The 22,111-nt window shown below is 31.0% G+C and overlaps 1 protein-coding gene across 1 annotated transcript in view; it reads left to right on the top strand.

The window, feature by feature from the left end:
• The first annotated feature begins 267 nt into the window (after positions 1-267).
• The window catches only part of LOC111030628 (flocculation protein FLO11-like), a 180,281-nt gene continuing 158,437 nt past the window's right edge, over positions 268-22,111 (top strand). Inside the window, exons 1-2 of the mRNA XM_022310216.1 lie at positions 268-2,536; positions 16,726-16,770. Of these exons, the coding sequence (XP_022165908.1) occupies positions 563-2,536; positions 16,726-16,770 (2,019 nt within the window). The 5' untranslated portion in view covers positions 268-562. The remainder of the gene's footprint in view (positions 2,537-16,725; positions 16,771-22,111) is intronic.

Consider the following 22,111-nt stretch of genomic DNA (forward strand, 5'->3'; position numbering starts at 1 on the left):
TTTCGGAGATGAAAAGCTGCTGCCGCGTGGAAGGGCGACGGGTATGATATATATAATGGCACCACGCGAACTGCAGCGGGACGGGGTGTTTCCACGGTATAATTGCTGTATTACTCCTCCGCGGCGCGCACGCACAGAGGGACCTCCTGCACGTCCCGCCGCCTCGGAGCGGCACGTCGCGCTCCTTTGCAACGGTCATGCGCACGGTCGGCCGTTCGATCCGCCGCCGCCGCTCGACAGCCGTCCGCGCTGCTCGCGTCGGGTCCCCAGTTCGCGACGACACACGCAAACGCACGCGGCGGCTCTCTCGAGAGGGGCGCGCACACCACTGTGCACCGTCGACGTTTTCGCCGCACGCGTTTTCCGCCGCCGCTTAAGTCGCACATTACATTTTGTTGTAACTCCTCCTGTGGTGCGTGAGCGTTTCCGTTTTTGAGCTTCCACCGCAAGCGCGCGAAGACCTCGTCTGTCCGTCCGTCGGTTCGAAAGTGGACGCGAGATTTTTATGTGATCTTTTGGCGACGAGATCCGTCCGACCGGAAGTATAGTCGCCTTCGACACTATGCGGCCGGCCGCGGCGTTTGGCAAACCGTTCACTTATCTGGCGGCCTCGCCCGCCGCCGCCGACCACCGTCCGCCGCAGCAACAACTTCAAACGCCTGTGCCGGCGTCCGTTTTGCACACGTTTGCCGGCACTGGAGGCGGCCACAGTGGCGCCCCGACGCCACCGGTCAGGACGTCCACGGCTACAATGCAGGGGACGACAGCGACAGCGACCGCCAAACAGAAACCACCTCCGGTGCCGCCCAGGGGTGAACAGACCAGACTGACCACGGTGCCGGCTAAGAGATCTGCAGCAGCTGAACCGGTGTGCAAGAAACCGGAACCGGCGCCGGTGACCGCTCCATCGCCGCCTCCTCCGCCGCCACCGCCGTCTCCACCACGTGCTGCTGTACCGGACGTAGACACTGATCTCCTGCCGCCACCCCCACCACTCATACTACCACCGGTGACCGCGGAACCGGACGAAGACTTGTCCGCTTCTGCGTTGATCAGCAAGTTCGAAAGCGGATGCGCAGTCAAACCGTCAGCGGTCATCACCGGCACGACCGTTGACCAGAGGCTTCCCGTGGAAGTGGACTCGGGCACTTCCACGTTGGCCGAGAGCACGGACGACGATGATAACGACGACGACGATGACGACGACGACGACGGCGAGGATGATGGTGCGGCGGACATATGGGTACGGACCATCGAGTCACCGGTCAAGAACGTACACCCACAAAAGGTCCGACACCATTCAGACAGCGCGATAAAGGCGGTTTCGGTCACGTCCTCACCACCAGCCGAGAAACGTGGTAGCCTCCCGGCAGATGTCGCCGTGCAAGACAAAAAGAGTTCACCGCCGCCGGCCAAAGACTCGGCCAGGTCTTCGTTCCGGTCATCGGCCGGCAGCCGGTGCTCGTCGCCCGCACTGTTGGCCGTCAACAGTCAGCAGAACAAGCAGTCTTCGTCGGATGGCAGGAAGATCAGCGCGGCCGAGGCGCTTGGCGTAGTGGCCAAACCTTGTCCACGTATACTGCCATCGGCGGCGGCCACGCTTGATGCGGCGTGCCGGCGCCAATCGCTTGGTAACCTCACCGAGTCACGGTTCGGGACTCTGCTCTCCTCGTCCGTGCGGTCCTCGTGGGCCCCACCGTCGGGTGTTCAGACGGACGTCGAGTCGACACAGAGTGAACCGTCGTTCGACTACAGGCGCAAAAAGTTCACCAAACGGTGTTCGAGTGCGGATGGCCGGAACCCAGTGCACCACCATCATCACCACCATCACTATCACACCATGCAGTCAGGCGGTCGGGCCGCGGCCGCTCGGGATCCGGACTTTGGTGCCAAGCGAGCGTTCATCCAGGAGAAGCTACAGGCGGCCGGCACCAAGCAGCTGCAGAACGCCGGCATCGTGCCATCCGGGCTTCCGCCCACTCCGCCGCCGCCATCAGCTTACCACATGCAACTGCACAACGGCGGTTTGGGAGGCGTCGACTGCGGCAGACCACCCAGGTCATCGTCGTGCAACTGTGGCCAGCACCAAGCCACGTCCAGGCCAATGTTCATCAACAAGCGGACCGCGTCTGCCGAGGAGCTGCTACCGCCGCCGGCCTCAGTCACCGTGGCCGAAGCGGACCAATTCACGGCCGCGGGCCGCCCGGTTTCTGCGTCATCGTCGTCGTCGTCCGGCGGCCGTGGTTCGTTCGGCCGGCCGCAGCGCGTTACGTTTGCTCTCGACCAGCACCAGCACCAGATGTTTGCGGCGAGTCGGACAGCGGGCGGCACAGAGCTGACGTCGTCGTCGTCTTCGTCCTCGTCGTCAGCCGTCAAAAAACCATTCAAGAGCAATTTAAAAGTCAAAGACTCGGCCGCCGCGCCTGAACTGAATATGCTCGGCACCGGCGCCATCAACACCAGACTGCCGCCTCAACACCCACACCCATACGGACTGCCGTACAAGTTGCCGGCCGTCACCGCCGACGTTTTGCAGGTTGTACGAAATATTTATATTAATCGCAATAGTATACGTTAAGATCACTTACATATCACTTAAGCCTCGTGTCGTATAATATTTGATATTATTATAAATTAATAATTATAATGCCCACACGTGATTATTATTACCGAGTGGATGTGCTGGCATGAGTGTACGACCTGTCAGACCCTTAAAACTTCGGCGCATAACTGCACAAGTTATTATGGAAAGTTTGCCTTTCAATAGTTAATAATTATAGATTAATAGTTAACAATGCATTATGCATACATACAGGTAATTATATATGCATATAGCATATACGATATGTATTCAACCTTGTCTCAACTATAGAGGCCTCGTGGACCCTTTCGCATCATACCTACCCATAACCATCTCAGTGGTGGAACTGTAAATGCTATATAATTAAATTACATAGTTTTAGCACCACTACTAGCAGACACCAGCCATCACTCTTGTCTGGACTTCAACTGGGTTATTACAGATATTTCGAACTGTCATAAGCGTAGGACAACTTTGGTATTTTCACAGTTACAATATTCCTATAGTGATTTATTACTATATTTAGCGGTAGGCGGTGGCAATATTTTTTCGTACTTATATCGTATTTTACGATCGAAAAGTTATACTTAAGTCTAAAGGTTCTTCTTAGCAAGTATTTCATGTTTATTGTACTAGATACATGTATTTACTAATCACTAATGTTACTTATTGTTTATGCATAATGCTTACAGCAGTGATTATAATAATATATTTGTATTCTGAACAAAAAAAAAAAAAACAAAAAAATTGAAACTGCTGAATGCAAATTTGGTATGTCGTGTATGTTTATGAGTCGGAGACGGCATAATATGTATTAGGTATAGTAATGGTAGATTGTATTCAAAGAGGATTTTTATTTTTTACCTATTGCCTTTATTTTTACCTTTATATTTCATTTAGTGTTAAAAAAAAATGTAAATAATAAATATTCACTTAACTTAAAGTGTTTAAATCTTAGCATAATTAGAAGTTATTTTCGTGGGAGGGGGGTTGTTTTAAATTAAATTAAATTTAAACTTGTGAATACAAGAAAAAAACCGGAGGATAGTATCCACGCTCCACCCACTGCCAAATGTATACACGTTACGACTCTTGATGGAACCGTTTCAAGTTGTAAAAAATCGTATTATTGCCATCCGTTTAACGAATGTTAAAATTTTCGACGAGACTGCACGCGCCCTAGAGCGTATACGTATAATATATTTACGTACAGTATTACACATTTTGGACTGGGACCGTGGTGATGCTCAAGAGTTGTAAAGTACGAATTAAGGATGAATTGAGGTAGTAATAAAACACGTCATGTAAATATACACACGGATAAATTGACTATACTGTACATACAACCGAAGCTTCATCGCGTGTGACGACAATACACGTTCCCTTATATTATGCTAAGTAGCGTCGTAAAAAAGTTTATCGTTGTTGAAAAGATTTTTTACTTCAGAAACGAAATATGGAAACACGTATCCGCGGGTACTTATACGGTGTAGATTATACGATATACCTATCATATATACATGGTAGGTACATATTATATATTAGTACAGTTATCAGTATATGTGGGGGTGTATCGTATCATTCGTATCTTCATACCACACTGCGGTATAGTGTGTTTATACGCACCAATATAATATATTATAATAATATTACACTCGATAAATTATCGATTAATATCAAAAACAATTTCACTCGATTCCTGTTTTGTGTATATGTTTGTAATAATATTTTATAGGTACGCATACTGACTATATAATACTCCTATTATCTTCCCACCGCGTGTTGAACTTGATATAATCATAATATGTTTCGGTACGCCGAATGTTTCCGTTTATTATTGATAAGCTCAATATAGTATAGTGCTTTTTGAATTTTAAATAATCATGTAAAATTCATAGCTATCCTTTTACTAGCATTACAAATTGCTCTATGATATACTTTGTTTTTTGTTCCACGTACAGAACAAAATAGCGTATGACGTTATCCTTGAGATTTAAGAGCTGTAGGCATCTTCACGAAATCCTTCACACAAACATCGTCTTCAGTTTTTTGTATTCCTAGATAAAAAAAGTTTTTATTCCCATTTTTATAATATTGAGCTTATGTGAATAATACGACTTATGTAGGTTTTCTTTTGTACTCTAATATATATAGTGTTTGTTCTCGGCAAGCGTAAAATAATAGTGATCTTAGTTTCGAAGTTAACATGGTTTAAAATTTATAAATAATAATGATGATGAGAATTCATAATGGTATTTTGTAAAGTTATTTTATGCTTAATAATTAGGTCACTCGTATGATGCGTTTCAATTTTAACCCAACGAGGAAAAAATATTAGTATTCCGTTATCAGTTTTAAACAAAACAAATTAATTTTTAATTTCCATGGTTTTCTACCAAAAAATCAGTTGAATATCACTAAACAAATAAATATTACATCACAGTCGATGTATTATTAAAGAAACTAAAACTATTATAGACTATATAGTAAATACCAATTGTTATTAAATAATAGATTTCATTTTTTTTTTTGAAAATAAATATGAAAATTAAAAATTAGTAAAATTAAAAACAATTAACAAATTTGGTGAGGAATTAAAAAAAATTGGATGACGTAATGGTTAATGGAAGGGGGATCCAGTGATACTACTTCAGTAGATATTTAAACTGTACACACATAAATAGAAACTTGTTGAAATTTGGTACAGCGAAGTAAAACTTATTTTATTATATTTTTTTACACTTATTTTTTGATATTTTATAAATTAAATAATTTTGTAGTTATATTTATTATACTGACCATGTGTCCATGTTCCTTAAGTATACATTTTACATGAATATGATATGGCTTTTACATTTTCTGAATTGTTTGTGTATAAAAGACAAACAACGAGTATTTCACAAGAATTATGGAACAAACTTTTTTTTTACAAGCGACCCCATTTTTTAATTCATATAAAATGTCGCGTCCTATTGAATAATATCCATGGAATTTTTGAGTGTAAATACACGCATTTATTATGTGTTTTTAGGTTACTGTATAGCGTTCCGATCTTTTATTCAATGTTAGTATATACCGCATTAATATACGATACATCTGATGTATATATATTATATAAGTGTAGGTATAACCGATATAGATGTACCTGATATATCTATATATCTATATATATGGGTATATCTAGTAATAACAATAGCTTTTGTTAGTTATAATAATTTTGTAAATTACTTAGAATAATCTATAATTATTTATGTTTAATTAACCGATACTTTTAAGATGATTTTTAATATAAACTTGTATAATACTCGTTTGCTATTAGGTACACGTAATGCAATTTTTTCTGTTCTGTACTTGAATTGATTTTTGAATTTATTGATTTTATTATCAGTTAGATATCAGCATTAGCTTATCTTTGTACTGGGTTTGTTATGTTGGAATGAATAAGTTTTATACATTTTTTTGTTTGTAGATTATTATTCAGGAGAAGCAATTTCAGATTTTCTGAAGCTTAAAATGTGTAACATGATAGACACCTGCAGCAATTGTTAAAAAAAAGTCTTGTGAGGATGTGACAGCTATATGATGGAATAGTCTTTAAAAGTATGATTACGAAGTTAAACTTTCAATTTTTGTATTTCGCGCACATTTTACGTTGAATATCTTGTGTTTATCTACGGGTATATAGTATTATATATTGCTTATTATTAAACAGCTATCTTATAATACATTTTTCAATAGATTAAATCTCATACCTATATGCTATAATATTGTTGGTTTAGGGTACACGATTCATCAACGTGTATTGTTATATAGGGATGCCTTATAAATTATTTTCGAAATTTTCTCTCGAAAAATATTTTTTCTTTAAAAACAAACAAAACACATCATTATTTATTTCTGTCGAGAGTGATTGATGCGCGGTGACGAGTGTTGAACAATAAATAATCTAATGAACCACTACTTACTTCATTATCTAAATAGACTTATATTTCATGGAAAGTTCTTGAGGTTTTTTAAAATGAAACTTTTGCGTAAAAAATACCTGTATTATTTACAAGACGAGTGCATGGATTTTAGAAAGGTATATAATTTCTATTTTTATTTTATTTTAACTAAAAGATTAGTTACACTATGATTTATTTTAAACATGGAAATGAAATTATTTATGATATAAAATGTATTAATTGTACTAGAAGATTTTTTAAATTTTAATAAGAGAAACTTTAACTTTTTTAAATTTAACTATAGGTAGTAAGATAATTTCTGTATAATTTTTCCTTGCGAAAAACATGTTTTTAACAAAATATTTTATGTTTTTAAAAGATTATATGAAGAAAATGAAATTTGTATTTGATAAAGATTAAAGAGATGTAAGATAGTTCAATCAATTATAGAATAAAATAGAATCCTGAATTTTTGAAACATATTAGAAAATAAAATATTTCAAAACAGTGTATCTCTCAACTTCACTGCAACTTCTTGGTTTCTATGTACAATTTACGAGTTTAAAATCAAATATAATCAGTATTTAACTAACTTTTAGCTAAATAAAAATAGTACTCAAAACATAGTACTTATAGTTACCCACACGAAAAAGTAATGAACTATTTGATTAATTTGACATCAATGAATAATGATATCATATTATGGTAGGCTAAAGGTAAATGCTGAATTATATTTTTATAAAACAATCCTAATACTTTTATATACTATTTAGTTATTGGTATTTGAAATAAAGAAGTCGTGACACCATCTGTGTCCCCATCAAACAACTGAAATGCGATATGCATCGGGATGAAGGTATAAGTATTAAGTTGTGTTCTATAATATATAAAATTATAAACTGTGCTATACAGTTACAATGTATCAACTATCGTCTATCAAGTATAATTATATCAAAAAACAATAAAGTGATTATTGTATTTTTGTATATACACGTTGTTGATTTAAATACAAATTTATCTGATGTTAACAGTTATTGTGTTTTATTGTAGAAATTGTAAGGCCTTCTAATGTGCTGAATTTATCATGAAAATGTATGATGTTTAATGTTAATTGCATGTTTACTCAAAACTTCCTTCTAGCTCCATACGTTAATTAATTTAGAAGTTAACGTGTATCATTTAACATTTAACATTTATACATTTTTTAGAATTTTTTTATATTTAAGTTTATTTTATTTCTATTTTTTGAATGAAAATCTTAGATTATTTATTTTCATAGTACAAATTGCAGCATTTATCTTATGTGGACATAAAGTTTGAAATCTCGTGGAGTTGATATACTTTCATTATTTTTATGGTTCCCGTAATTCGATGTTCGTTATAACAACCCTTCGTGACCTGGCCTAAGTGGCTTTGCGAATAAGATAATACGTGTAAAAACGAACTGGGGTTAGAAATATAGAATTAAAAAGTGTTCCTTTATAAAATTATTTATATAGTTGGTAATCTGGTATGTATTATATAATACTAGAAAAATTGTCTAAACTTTTTTTAATATAGACAACTTGAATATTTTTTTTTACAAACTGCAAATGAGGATTACATTAAATGTATCCTAAATACTTATACGCTAATAAAATTATTTTAATGGGCATACAATATATTATAGAATATATTTAAATATAATTATTACGTTTTAGTATACTTATATTTATATTTTAACAAGGTTACCATTTATTTAAGCTGTTTAAATATAACTATTATATTAAATAAATCAAATATTTGATTTATTTCGTTTATTTGGTTTTTGCAAAAATGAACACAGATAATCTTTGCATATTCATATTTATTTTTGCATAATATTGTCAACGATTTCGTTTATATAACACATAGCTACAATATTTTATTTTATAATCGATATGTTTGGGGTTAGGATGGGAAAAAATATGATATTAGAGATTTCGATAGTAGTTTATGTATGAAATATTTATATATTATATTTACATATAGTTTTTTATAACTTGCACATCATTAACGATACAATATTTCATATATTTTAATAAACTAAATATCTTTATACTCAAAACAGCAAAGGCTAAAGGGAATAATTTATAAATCATTCCATATTATATTATAATGTATCACCGTAAATATAATTTAATTTAAGAGAAAATTGGAATTTAAAAAATATAATAATAAATATATTTATTGGCTTGATAAAATAAATTGAATAAACATTTGCATCTGTTTGTGTCACATACAATTTTGATTTGAAAAAATATATTAATAGGTAGAGTTGCATATTGTATATGTTGACGATACTTATATGAATTGACATTCACATTGGAATTGAATATCATATTTCTTAGTTTCTCTAAAATCTTATTATTAAAAATATAAATTTAAATAATTTTAAGATTTAATTATAGGTCTAATATATACATGTATGAAATGTATATTATATTTATAGATAGATATACAAGTGTTAGGTAGTTTACAAATTAAAGTTGATATCTATTAAGGAAATAATTTGATTTTTAATGAAGTTATTCAATTTATTACCTTAATGTTTTTAATATTATTATTGGAGTTATGACGAATAAATAAATACAAAAAGCAAATGCTTTAATACCTAAGATGGAGCATTTCTATTTGTTTTTCGTGGTTATACTAAGGTATGGTGAATTGGAGAGTTGTCCTACCTCGCTAATGTAATTGAATTGGTCAATGCTTACGAAAAACAATCTTGTCCGTTCAATTGTCTACCAGGCTTTACAACGGTAATATAATATCATGACGGTTCAAAACGATCAGTCGTCGAATGTCGACCACCAGATCACATCCGTGGTGGCTGTCGGAAGTAAGTATTAATAAGTGCATCATTTGATCGATTTGATCTTCTTAAATGTTTTTGAATCGACACTGTTGTCTACTAAGAGATAAGATTTAATATTATATATTATACTTAAGGTATAACTTAGACAGTTATATGGATCGCAATGAATTTCTAAAATAATCGCTTACCGAAAACAGTTTAAGAACCCAAGACTATTATGCTGTTAAGTTTTTTTATAATTTTCTATAAATTATGATCTATACTAAAGAATATAATGTTTGGTATGTACGTATATACCATATGTCTACATTGAGTACATTGTATGTAAATACATTTATATAATTATATATATATACGTAAGTACCGGTATTCAGTTATAATATTATAATATATTATGTTTTTTCATTAATTATGCAATTTACTTTTATAAATATGCTCTACTAGATCTATTATTCCAATATTATGTATTCGTCATTACACTGCTATAGACGGAGATTTCACTCACAGCATTGATTATTGGTATTGAACTAAAATCGAAACTATTTTATAAGTTGTAACTAGCATGTACAGATGTACTATATTGCTTTACGCGCTGTAGTGAAAACTGAGAATTACTAAGTAACTTTAAATTTAGTTTACTGTGTCTTCGTTAAACTGTTACAGCTAACCAATGAGGAAATAGCTTAAACATTTATACACATTCAATATAACACAGATTGTATATTATGTGTCATATATCATATATTTTATATGTACTTGTGTCTAATAACCACTGGTTATTAATCAGCTTCTGTTGAAGCTTTAACCACAGCCAATATTAAAAATAATGTATTTATTGTGTTTTAGTTTTATGTTTAATAGTTTAAGCATTGATAAGATATTCATTATGCTAAGCTTGGAAAATATACAGATATATGATCGAAAATACAAAGTCTTTATTTATCATAAGACTATCGAAAATAGATTAAATGATTAAAAAACACACCAGTGACTAGGACAGGTAACCAGTATAGTATCACCAGTGGCGGTGAAAAAATATAGGCCTGTAACCATGATAATTAATTAAATGTATTATTTATATCCATGAAAGAATGGTTGCGATAGGTATAAAAATTTAAACAGATCTGTTGATACCAAAGTGGATATATTATAATATCTACCTTGGTTGATATAAATAGAGATGATGAGAAGTTCTACGTGGATCTACTGGACTATTATTATACGCGTGTAAATAAAATACCCTTATAGGTCGTAATATTATTACTATAAGAACTTTAAATAAAATTGCCTTCGTTTTTAGAATTGATAAAATGTTGTTCAAAATTTTAAACTGAACGAATTATACTTAGCTATATAATACTATAGGTCTACATAGGTACACTAACTAAAAATAATTGAATCAGTCTACTTGTTTAACTCGGATAAATCTAACGATATAATATTATTTTGATTTCCTCGGAGACGTTATTTCCGTATAAATATAAATTCATTTAAAATTTTTAAATTTATAATTAAATGTTAGTTAAATAAGAATTATAAATAATTGATAGAAAAGTAAATGAGTGTACATTTAAACGGAATCACATATTATTTTGAAATCGGTAAATTATTAATTTAACTTCAATGAAGTTCTCAAAAAATGTGATAATTACAGTTTTCATTCGGTAAATTATAATTATAGAAATACTTGTTCCATAACACTATAAATATGTTTAAATTTCATAATTTATTAACGTAAATGTACACGAATGAACATAAGTTGCATTTATTATTATTATAGCACATAGTACCTATATAATACATATTTACTGCGCGCAAAGATGGACCGCTGTTTTAGTTGCAGTAGTATATATTTTATACTTAATTTTGCCAGCGCAGTACTACAGTCCTACAACTCTACGCACGTCCAATGATCAGGCCATTCAATCCATAATTTGTAGACATTTTATAGCAATTTTTCATCTAAAAGACGCTTTCAATTGCTTTCTGCTATATAATGGTATACCACAGTATATAGCATCTAAATTGATTATTGCAGCAGACGTTTTAGAACCGTGAATTTTTATGTTTACTCGATTAGTAGGTATATAATAAAATGAAGTATGAACCGATTTTGTGAAGTATTTGCACGTTGCGTTTGCTTGACCGATTTTTCGCAAACCAAATAATAAAAATATAAAACCTCGGTTGGAAATTCATTTTAATTTGCAGAATTGATTTATAGTGAGTTTTTATTTAAGCATGGAAACAGGTTGCCCAGTGGCCATCTAACCCATTACTTATTAGTTAGGTTCACGAGTATTTATTCCAACAGGAGAACGGGAAACACATTGCTTATAACGATTTTTTTAGTGGAGTAAAGTAATGTCATATTACATTATAATGTAATATATTATATAGGTGTATTACTGTAATAATATGCTAAACTGCATCTATTCGCGCATTTATCGTTTATCTTTATATAAGTGATTACAAATACGACAAAGATAATGTAGGTAAATACGTGTTTTTGTACCCATGCAGTATAGCTCAATAAATAATAATAAATTCCTATGTATAAAAGTATTTTTCAAGTAATCCTATATATTTAATATTATACATTATTATAGGTATATACATGGATAGTGCACAATATACGTATACACGGTACATATCACTGAGGTGGAAATAGACTTTGATACTCAGGCGTGGTATATTATTTTGATGCAATAACGATCGCGTGATCATCGAGTACGGACGAGACATAATTGTTCTACGATTACACTTGGTCTAAAATGTATAGGTATTTGTTGTCACAATATAATACTTTTTTGGAAAGTCTTTTGTTATTTTCGTGGATGATGCGGTTGGTGGCGGTGAAAAGGTACTTACTTTGGTATCTATATAGTCACCATCCTCTACGATGCCATCTTTTTGAAATGGCGTATGTTATTGACTCGGAATATAGGTAGATTATGACCGGCAGCACATTTGTCGGTAAAACATCGTACATGTTTGTGCTGTGAACGCTTCTAACAATAACTTCTCGGACGTTGCGCCACGCACGAATCACACACACCGTATAATAAACTTAATAGTTATTATTTTTCACGTTTGCTTTATGCAGCGCTGTGTGTTGATTTAGGTGTGTGTATGTGTGTGTAAGATAGAGATAGTGAGTAAAAGAAGACGCAATACTATATACCTAATGTATACAATAATATAACATATTCCGGTTTGGCGTACAGTGTACGGACTATGGATTCATGAAACCAATCTAAATATTGAGACTTTATATCATTATATATGTTTAAAACGAACGCGTCATGTAGCCCATGGTATATTATTATTATTATATACTACGAGTGACGGAATTGTTGATATAATATTGTATGCGATTTTGGGATCACCGTGCCACCACGAGCCTGCAGACTCGTTAAAAAATTATTATTTGCACTAGTTTTTTTTTATTTTTTTAATCGCGTCATTAAACGTAAACAAAATCATAAAGTTTTATCAGCGTTTACTTATTATTATTATTATTTTTTATTCTGTTTATGTAATATTCAAGACGGAATATAGTCATTTAACTCGAATAAAAATGATTTATCAAAGTGCAAACAATTTTAGAGCGAAAAAATTAAGAGTTGCCCACAAAGCCATATTAAAACTTTAATCTTTCACTCTCCTTGAAAATCTCACGAAAAAATGTTAATTTTATTTTATTTCTTGCGCGTATTTTCCACGAAAAAAGTTCTTTTTCTGTTTTTCTGATAGATTTGTGCTTTCATCTGCGGTGTGTTAAAATTGTTAAATATATTTGCTCGAGTGGTTGACTTCTAATAATAATGATTAAAATTAAAGTCTAAATAATTTTTTTTTTTAAAACATTTATTTTTCGTTCAAAATATACGTATCATATTACATTTAAAAACTCCGAAGGTAAAATCATAATTATACCAAACTAACTTTTATATTAATTTCCTAGAATTTTGCTGAGAATATTAGGAAAGAATTAATATATATTTTAAAACTTGAGGTTGGAGAAATTATTAAAAAAATATTTAACTTAATGTTTGTACTGTACATTTATTTGAAAAATCTTATATCTAATTAAGTAAGTGACCAATTGGCAATTACGAATGTATATTTTACGTGTAAATAAAGTACATACTTTCGTCATATTTTTTTAACACTCATTAGTCGTTATAAACACTCATTTTTTTATTTCAAATAATTTAACGTTGAATTTCCAAGCCTAAAATAAATTTTACATGATATAAATATTATTTAATATTACAATTATAATATAATTGTGGTTTTGAACATTTAATATATAACATGCAATTAATAAAAATTGTATGTCCTATGCTTGGCATACCATAAATTAGTTTATATAACTGAATAGGTACAGATCACAGTTGTACGATAAACCGAATCGTTGTAAACATACATTCGTAATTATTTTATTTCATACCAAATTAATTCCGGAAACGTTGTACAAATGAAAAACGGAAACAGCTTAATCGTGTGGTGAGTTTACCCTTTTTTTGTGTGAACAATTTTATTCGGATTTGTGAAATGAAAATAAATTAAGTAAATGTTTTTTTAGTGTGTAGTTGTGTATGCTAAATTCACTATACAGGTATTTGTAGAATATAGATATTTACTAGACGAATACTATAATGCAGATGTACCTCGACATGAATTAATTCTAAAGTCAAAATCTTCTTGTCGGGTTGATGTATTAAATGTGACTCATCCGTCTGTTTTGATCAAACATACCAACGAAATACAGTTCAAGCAAATCGAGACAACATAATATTGTATTGTCACTTGGCAGGATGACATGCCTAAATAAGTGATTAGATTAACTGAACATTTACATTTTACACAAATATGAAACTAAAACATCCTTCACCCTCATTTACTAACTAGTAATTACATATTCAGAATATTTAAATTAAACATCGAGATGTGGGGTGCGTTGTAAGTAATAGTACCTCGATTTTTCAGGTATAACACACACAAAAAAGGTGTATAAATGCATACAAAATAATATTTTATCCTACGCTATTGGTATGAATAATAGGAACCTATTTGAAATAAATGTATATTAAAAATGAGACAAATTGTATTATTTAAAATTTCAACTGTAGTTAATTGTTTGGTATATGGTTTAAGGCTTTAAGCTTAGGTCGGATACAAATATATTATAGTACGTCATATACATTCTAATATAAAATGCATTTCGAATACTATTAAAATTTGAATAAACTAAAGGATCAATTAACAGCTTATAATTAAAATATTAATTATATGATTTAATTTATGTATGCTGGAATGTGATTATATATGTTTTCGGGGAAATAAATCAATATGAAACTATAGTGTGCTATTAAGCCGTTTTTACTTTAAAAAACATTTGATTGCTGAACAAATTTGAATAAGCATAATAACTGTTAGATATAATACGTTAAATAAATATGTTGGTAGCTATAACAGAATTAAAAATGTATTTAATTTTTAGAAATATGAATAGGATTAATTATTTTGTTTTATAATATGTAAAGTGTTCTAGATAAATCCAATAAATTGAATGATTTCAGTTATAAATTGTATAAATACCTAATTATAAGTTGGTATGCTAATACAGTTGTAAAGATAAAACCGCAAAGGGTTGCCGGACGCAGGTGACATATTCTTTATATTCAATGCTTAGAGGAAACATGTTGTGGGAGTTGCGATAAGTAGTGTAGCTAGTTGGAGCCATTATAGGAAATCGATTATGATTCATGACCAAGATATGTATAAAGTCAAATGATTAGAGAAGGTTACGATAGGGTATTTTTTTTTAAAAGAAGCGGATTCCAGTAGAGCCACGATAAATTGTGAGTGATACACCTTTATTCTAGTTTACAACGTAGACTAGTAAGGATTAATGACGACTATTTGAGCTGCCGGACGTTCCACGAGGCATTTGAGTTAGGAATGGTCGGCAGAAGGGAGAAGTAGGAGCATACACACGATTTTCTGGAGTGTAACATGCAGAGCGATCTCATTCAGCTATGCCGGCGTGACCACTTTTCTTTTTAGGTCAATATTATGTGAAATGGGAGTTTAATATAGAAAGTTTTTTTGTAGGAATATGGCGGTGTGGTTAATGGGGCTGGAGTAAATTGCTAGGAGGTGAGATTGAAAGTATGAAGAGATTAAAAATGTTATTATGGTTTAAAGAAAAATGTAACAGCAAAGCGTTAATTATGGCAGAGCATATTCAGTGATAAATGATGAAAGGAAGGGTTGTAATTTATCTGTGAAGGAAATATTGAGTTACTGGGAGTAAAAAAGGTAAACCTCTAGAACTGGAAAATCCTGAACCATTCGTTAAAACAAGTAAAAATTGTTTTCATACATGAATACAGAAATAGAATATTTATCGAGTTTTAAGTATTGTATATTGTATTTAATAGAAATTTATGAATATAAAAGAAATCTAAAAAAAAAAAATTGTAATAAAATCAGATTTCTGAGAAATGTGTAGAACAATAGGCTTATTTGAATTATTTCTAAATCGTATGTTTATAAATAATATGATAGTACTTCGTACTTTTATTTGTTGTTTAACGCATTAAAAACAAAAAGTGTATTTCATTTGTTTAGTCACACAATTATTACTTTGTCATATTTCATTTTTTGATGTTGAATAATAGGATTTAATACAATTTATACAACAAGTTTGAAGTAATATTGTATATTCTAACTGATTATAACATTTATAACTCTGTAGTCTAGACAATTGTAACAGTATGTTAGTATGTATATAATAATAATATACACACAATTACATACATAACAATATCTAGCCGCCTGCAGGTGCATCCAATTTAAATTTTATTCTTAAAATATTATTAAAAAAATAGTGTTGTTTTGAGAACATGAAGAATTCTTGACAGCCAATTATGGGGCTTATGTTTATAGATACAATAGCACGTTGTGTGTACAACGGCAAGCATTTTATATTATACCGCAATAACGATATTGCAAAGTCAAGTGTTTGCACCATGACAAGGAGTACTTAAAATATTGGTTAACTACTATACGTTTTAATACATACTAGTGGGTTGTATTGTTTAAAAAACAATACTAATTTTATCAGATCAACCATTTTACAATTTTCATTATTATGTAAATATGTAATATAGATAGTACCTATTATGTACCTTTAGTGGTTTTATTATTAATATTTTTTTCTTATGTTTAGTGATAATTACAAAATAGCAAAATTAGTGATAATATTGTTATTTTTATATGGTCTAAATACCACATATATTCTCAACGTAATATAACTATTTAATTAAAATCATATTTTTGTGTGATTTCAGGGCAAAGGAAATTCGGCTATAATGAAATCCTTGCACAAGCCAAAGGTAAGCCATGATTATTATGTTAAGTCATAAAATCCGTGAACGAAACAATAGTATTTTTGACAATATTTGTATATTATATAAACAATTTGTTTTACTTTTTTTCTCGTCATAAACTCATAAATGTTGAGCTAAATATTATTAATGACGCATAGCTCAGAAAAACATTAATTATTATTATTCCAATATTTTGTATTACTCCTATAATATATATTATTTTAGCATGTAGGTATGAATTTGTGTGGATATTTGAACACGCGCATTATTATGTTAGGTTTTTGATACATTTTTAATATTTTTAATTGGCATGTAATAAAGCATTTTTACAGTGGTTCTTGAAACGTTTGTCGATTACTTTATTTGCAGAGCCTTCGTCTGTAGTATGTGCACTATCGGTATACTGTATATATGTATAATATACACCTGATATGTATTATATACCTGTATATATCTTAATATATATATATATATAACCTCAGTGGCAGGCACGAAAATGTGAAAAGCACACAGGTGTCCGACTAACTAATCAGTCAACGGAGAGTAAAAGCGTGTATAATAGTAGTCGTCACCAAATGCGGACTTTGATGATAATATTATAATGTGTATACGTATTATATTTAATAAACTGTTAGGTAACTATCAGAAATTTGTGTTATAAAAATTGAGGTAATATTGTAGGTAATATTGTACCTACTGATACCCGAAATTCTAATCGCACCGAAATACTGAATATATTATATAATGTAAAAAATGTGTGTGTTGAGTTATTTGAGACTATACATCGGTATAAAACGCGTGTTCTCGAATCTGCGGCAGAGTGAACCGTAAACGAATTGAAGGAGATTTGTAGGCGGACAAAAGTTTTCTCGTATCGTAAATAATAATTGAATGCGCACATTTCTGATACGGACGTACACAGTGCACAGGGTTATGGAAAATAGCTTGAAACAAAAGACAAAGTGTGTAGAGTATAGTATCTGTTGTACGCGCGATGCTGGGGAAATTCGAAAATCCATACTTTGCAAACACATTAGTGCAAAAAAACTATATATATGGTCGTTGATTATATTATCATTTATCAAACTTCAGTTAACAATGAACTCTTGTGTTTAATTATATACTTAAACAACCCGTTTCATTTAAATAACTATAATAATTAATACATTATTATCATAAATTGTACACACTGCACTAGTGCACTACGCATATTATATACGAGTATAGGTAGATTGTAAGTGGGTACCTAAAATATTGTTTTAATTCATCATAAGTTGAAGTAAAGAAAATATTTATCTACTTTGAAAATGAGTGGATTGATCGATCCGATAGTAGGTACATTCAGATTTCAGTGGGATATCTTATAATATCTATTTATGTTTCATAAATTATGAAGTTAAAATACTTACAATTTGCAAATAAAAAAATGTTAAGGGCATGGTTTGTTTAAGAACGAAATTGAATAATTAATGTTAAATATATATTTAAATTGCATTCATAAAATTAATTTATAACATGTCACCTCGTGCCAATTCGAGTTAAAGATCAAGGCGTCGGTCGCGCGTTGTCTTTCAATGACAATAATATTAATCACAATATGAACCTAAAATATAAAACTTAATATTTATCTACCTAATTCTATTGTTATGTATTTCTATACATATAGTTATGATAATATTTTAATAGTGCTAGTTTTTTTTTTAAATGAACATCATTATATGTGATTAATACAAGTTTATTAAAAATAGGCAAATACAAATTTAAATATTACTTATTAATAGTGTTATATTTCATACCTTTTTAAGTTCAACCACGTCTCTAAATTAACACTGCTGTTATTTCTGCATAAGTAATTGTTGTTTTGTTAATAATTAAAAAATATAACAATTTTAACCTCACCAAATATACCTAAGAAACGTTTTTTTTAAACAATAAACATAATACATTTTTATAAATTTATAAAGTTTCTAAAACTGGTGTTTTTTTTATAGAACTAAATAAACTGAATAGAGAGGTTAAAAGGCATTTCGTGAGATTTAAACTAGTTAAAAAAAATACCGTCCGTGTGATAATAATTGAGCTCCTTAGTCTTTAGTGCTATTTTATTATTTTAACGATGATGAACAAAAATGTCCTTTGATAAACATGGTTTATGACCTCAAAAATATACATGTTTGTTTTACCTATATAAGCAACAAGTTATTATAAACTTACTCTTGGCATCAAACAATTTTAGCAAAAGTTTAACTAGTAATAACACTTTTGAAATGTAAGTATGTGTAATATGTACCACGAGTGATGTTTATTTATATACTAAATCGTTCATATTTAATATAGTGAATGTTCGAATGTACAATAAAAATCTTAAATAACTAGTAATAAATATAATATTATATATTAAATAAATATTTTTTTTTTTTTATTGGTCTTGAAACTATAATAATTTCTGCTTCTTCTACTAAGACCATTAGCATTATATTTGTATATACATAATACATTGCTTAAATCCTATAAAGAGGAGAAAAGAAAAAAAATTTAAAAAAAATTTCAGGTTTAAATTAATTATTTATATATTATTTATGTACATGACAAATGTATTATTAGATATTTTATAATATTTTAAGTTATTTATCAATTATTGATAATAAAAAAATATTATGATCTTATTGACAGTTAGCTGCCAGCCGCCTTTATATTTTATTGAAAACTTTAGTAAAAACTTAATTATATAAATGTATTGTTAACTGTAAATTATATAAGATACAATGATGCTAAATAAATATTTTCTAAAAATAATTCTTTAAAAAGAAATCCACAACAACATAACATTTGACGTACTTGTGATACATAAAAATTTAATTAAAATGTGATAGTCTTCATGATGGCCGATAGATCTTACTAAAATATAAATATAATATTATGTTTGTAATTTATATTATATCATAAAAGAGTTCACTATTGTAATGTAGTAGGTGGTGTAGTACTGCGGTATTATAATATTTTAATTTATGGAGTTCATTTTGTTTAAAACTTGACTAATTATTTTTTTCATAATATAGATATTAATTCTTATAGTAAGAATATATTATTTTATTTTAATTTATTTTAACGAATCGAACTACGTTAATAATACTACCTATCTATGGAAGAATTCTTGAAGGATATGTCGTAAGTATAAAGTTATTATTACACACAAACACTTAAAAAAAATGTTAAAAAAACAACTTCATTTTCGTTTACAATAAAATATGAACATAATATAATGTCGAACGTTCTAATAGAATGTAATGAAGTGTATAGAAAACATGTTGATCAAAAAATATAAACTATATTATGATATATACTTACATATAGGTGTATACTGTATGTGTATCGGAGAATTAAGCGTTTGAACTTTCTACAAAGCTTGCAGTCTTTTTCTTTTATAAATCAATAATTTATTTAAATTGAGAAAAACTGAATAGCTTGTGAGTTGTCAGTCTGGTTTTACTGGAAGGTCTAAAAAGTAAACGTAAGTAAATAAAATTAGGATACCGTGAGTTGTGGCTGGTAGTATTTTTCAATACAAGTTAAATTACATTTTCCTTTTCATCCAAAAAAAAAAAAACTATTTTCATGCTGTATGTTTTGTATTTCGTAAGATGTATACAGAGTCTTATATTTTTACAGAATACTGAAACGCCTGAATCTAGATAAGAAGATCAAATAAATGGGTACATACATATAGATAAATAAGTTATAAAAATATTTATTTTTGCAGTTCTTTCATTTTTTGAACATTTTTTTTTAATCCTTCCTTGAAGTAATAACTCATAGTAAAATATTTAAAATCAACAGATCTGATTCATTCGGGGTAACAATATTATAATGTTACAATTAATTCAGTTTTTTCGTAGATGCATTTCATGGTCCTGCAGTTGCAACAACAGGACAGCTGAATTTTCAAAAATTTCACAGGAGAAATAAAAAACTGTTTACATTTTGTTAGAAAAGTCCATTACAGAATCTATTTATATAATTTATTTCTGTATGTGATGTGTAATAACAAATGATAATTAATAAAGACAAGACCTTAATCTTTATCTTTATCTGTTTTATTCAAACTAAGTAGTGAAATATATTGAACTTATAGTTGATAACTACTGCAGTGTTGGAGTTTTCTGCAGGTTGTTGCACCAAGTACAATATATTATATTACTTTAAATGTAAGAAAAACTTTAAGAATACAATTTAAATTTAATTAAAACAAATTGTATTTAAGTATGAAAACGTTTTGTAATCAAAATATAAGAAGCTATATGTGTGTTACACTCAAACACAGTATCGATGAACTCCTTGTTATCATTAATTCAATAAAGAATAATCTGAGATGTCCGTTTATTGCGTCTACTTATAGAGATTTATTTCTTTATATTTTGGGTGAAAAAACTAATTTTGCAAAAAAAATGTAGCTGTTTGATTGTTGTAGTAGGCCCTTCGTTGGTAGGTAGTTTTAGGGAAGTGTAAACAGTAAACTATTTCCCATGATGCCGTTTATTCAAATACGAAAAAGATATATATTTGTTGATCAATGATCTATAGTTACGAGTAAAAACTAGAAGACTATAAGTGATAACTTGAAATATATTTTGAAATTTAAATATATAAAAGATAAACTGTACTCTGCAGTCACTTAGAAGTCATACATCGTTAATTATTACATTATCAACTGTATAGCCATATAAGATTTATAGATACTATAGATACAGTAATCATCATACAGTACACGTAGGTACCTATTATTTTCAATAAAAACTTTAATGGCAAAGTAATTTAAACTTTCAAAGTGCTATTTAAGTTTATTTTATATACTTTTACACAAGTTAAAAATAAACAAATTATGACAAACATGAAAACGGGTTAACTGGTGTTTTTTAAATTTTGATTGTTATATAATAAATTGACGTACCACTTAAAATGGAGCCTTCATATAATCATATAGTATAGTATGGTAAATTACCAATTAGTGATTTGTTGCTAATTATATTTGCAGTAAATTCTGTGACACCTACACGCGTTATTGCGTTAATGTATGGTACATACTACATACTACTGAACATGGGTATTATATGAACACATTAAACCGATATTCAACAAGATATTGTAATAATATAATATGTTATAGGTATTCACTATACCTACATATATTATATATCACAGTCGGACAAAATATCCGCTTTGCAATTGTAAAACACATAAATAACCGGATAATAAATAAACCTTTGATAAAATATATCATACTATTATTATTACAACCGCTCATTCAATTGCTGCAGGACCTTTTAGAGAATTTGAAACGTTATTTGTT

Source organism: Myzus persicae, unplaced genomic scaffold (genome assembly GCF_001856785.1).
Source record: "Myzus persicae strain clone G006 unplaced genomic scaffold, MPER_G0061.0, whole genome shotgun sequence".
Lineage (NCBI taxonomy): Eukaryota > Metazoa > Arthropoda > Insecta > Hemiptera > Aphididae > Myzus > Myzus persicae.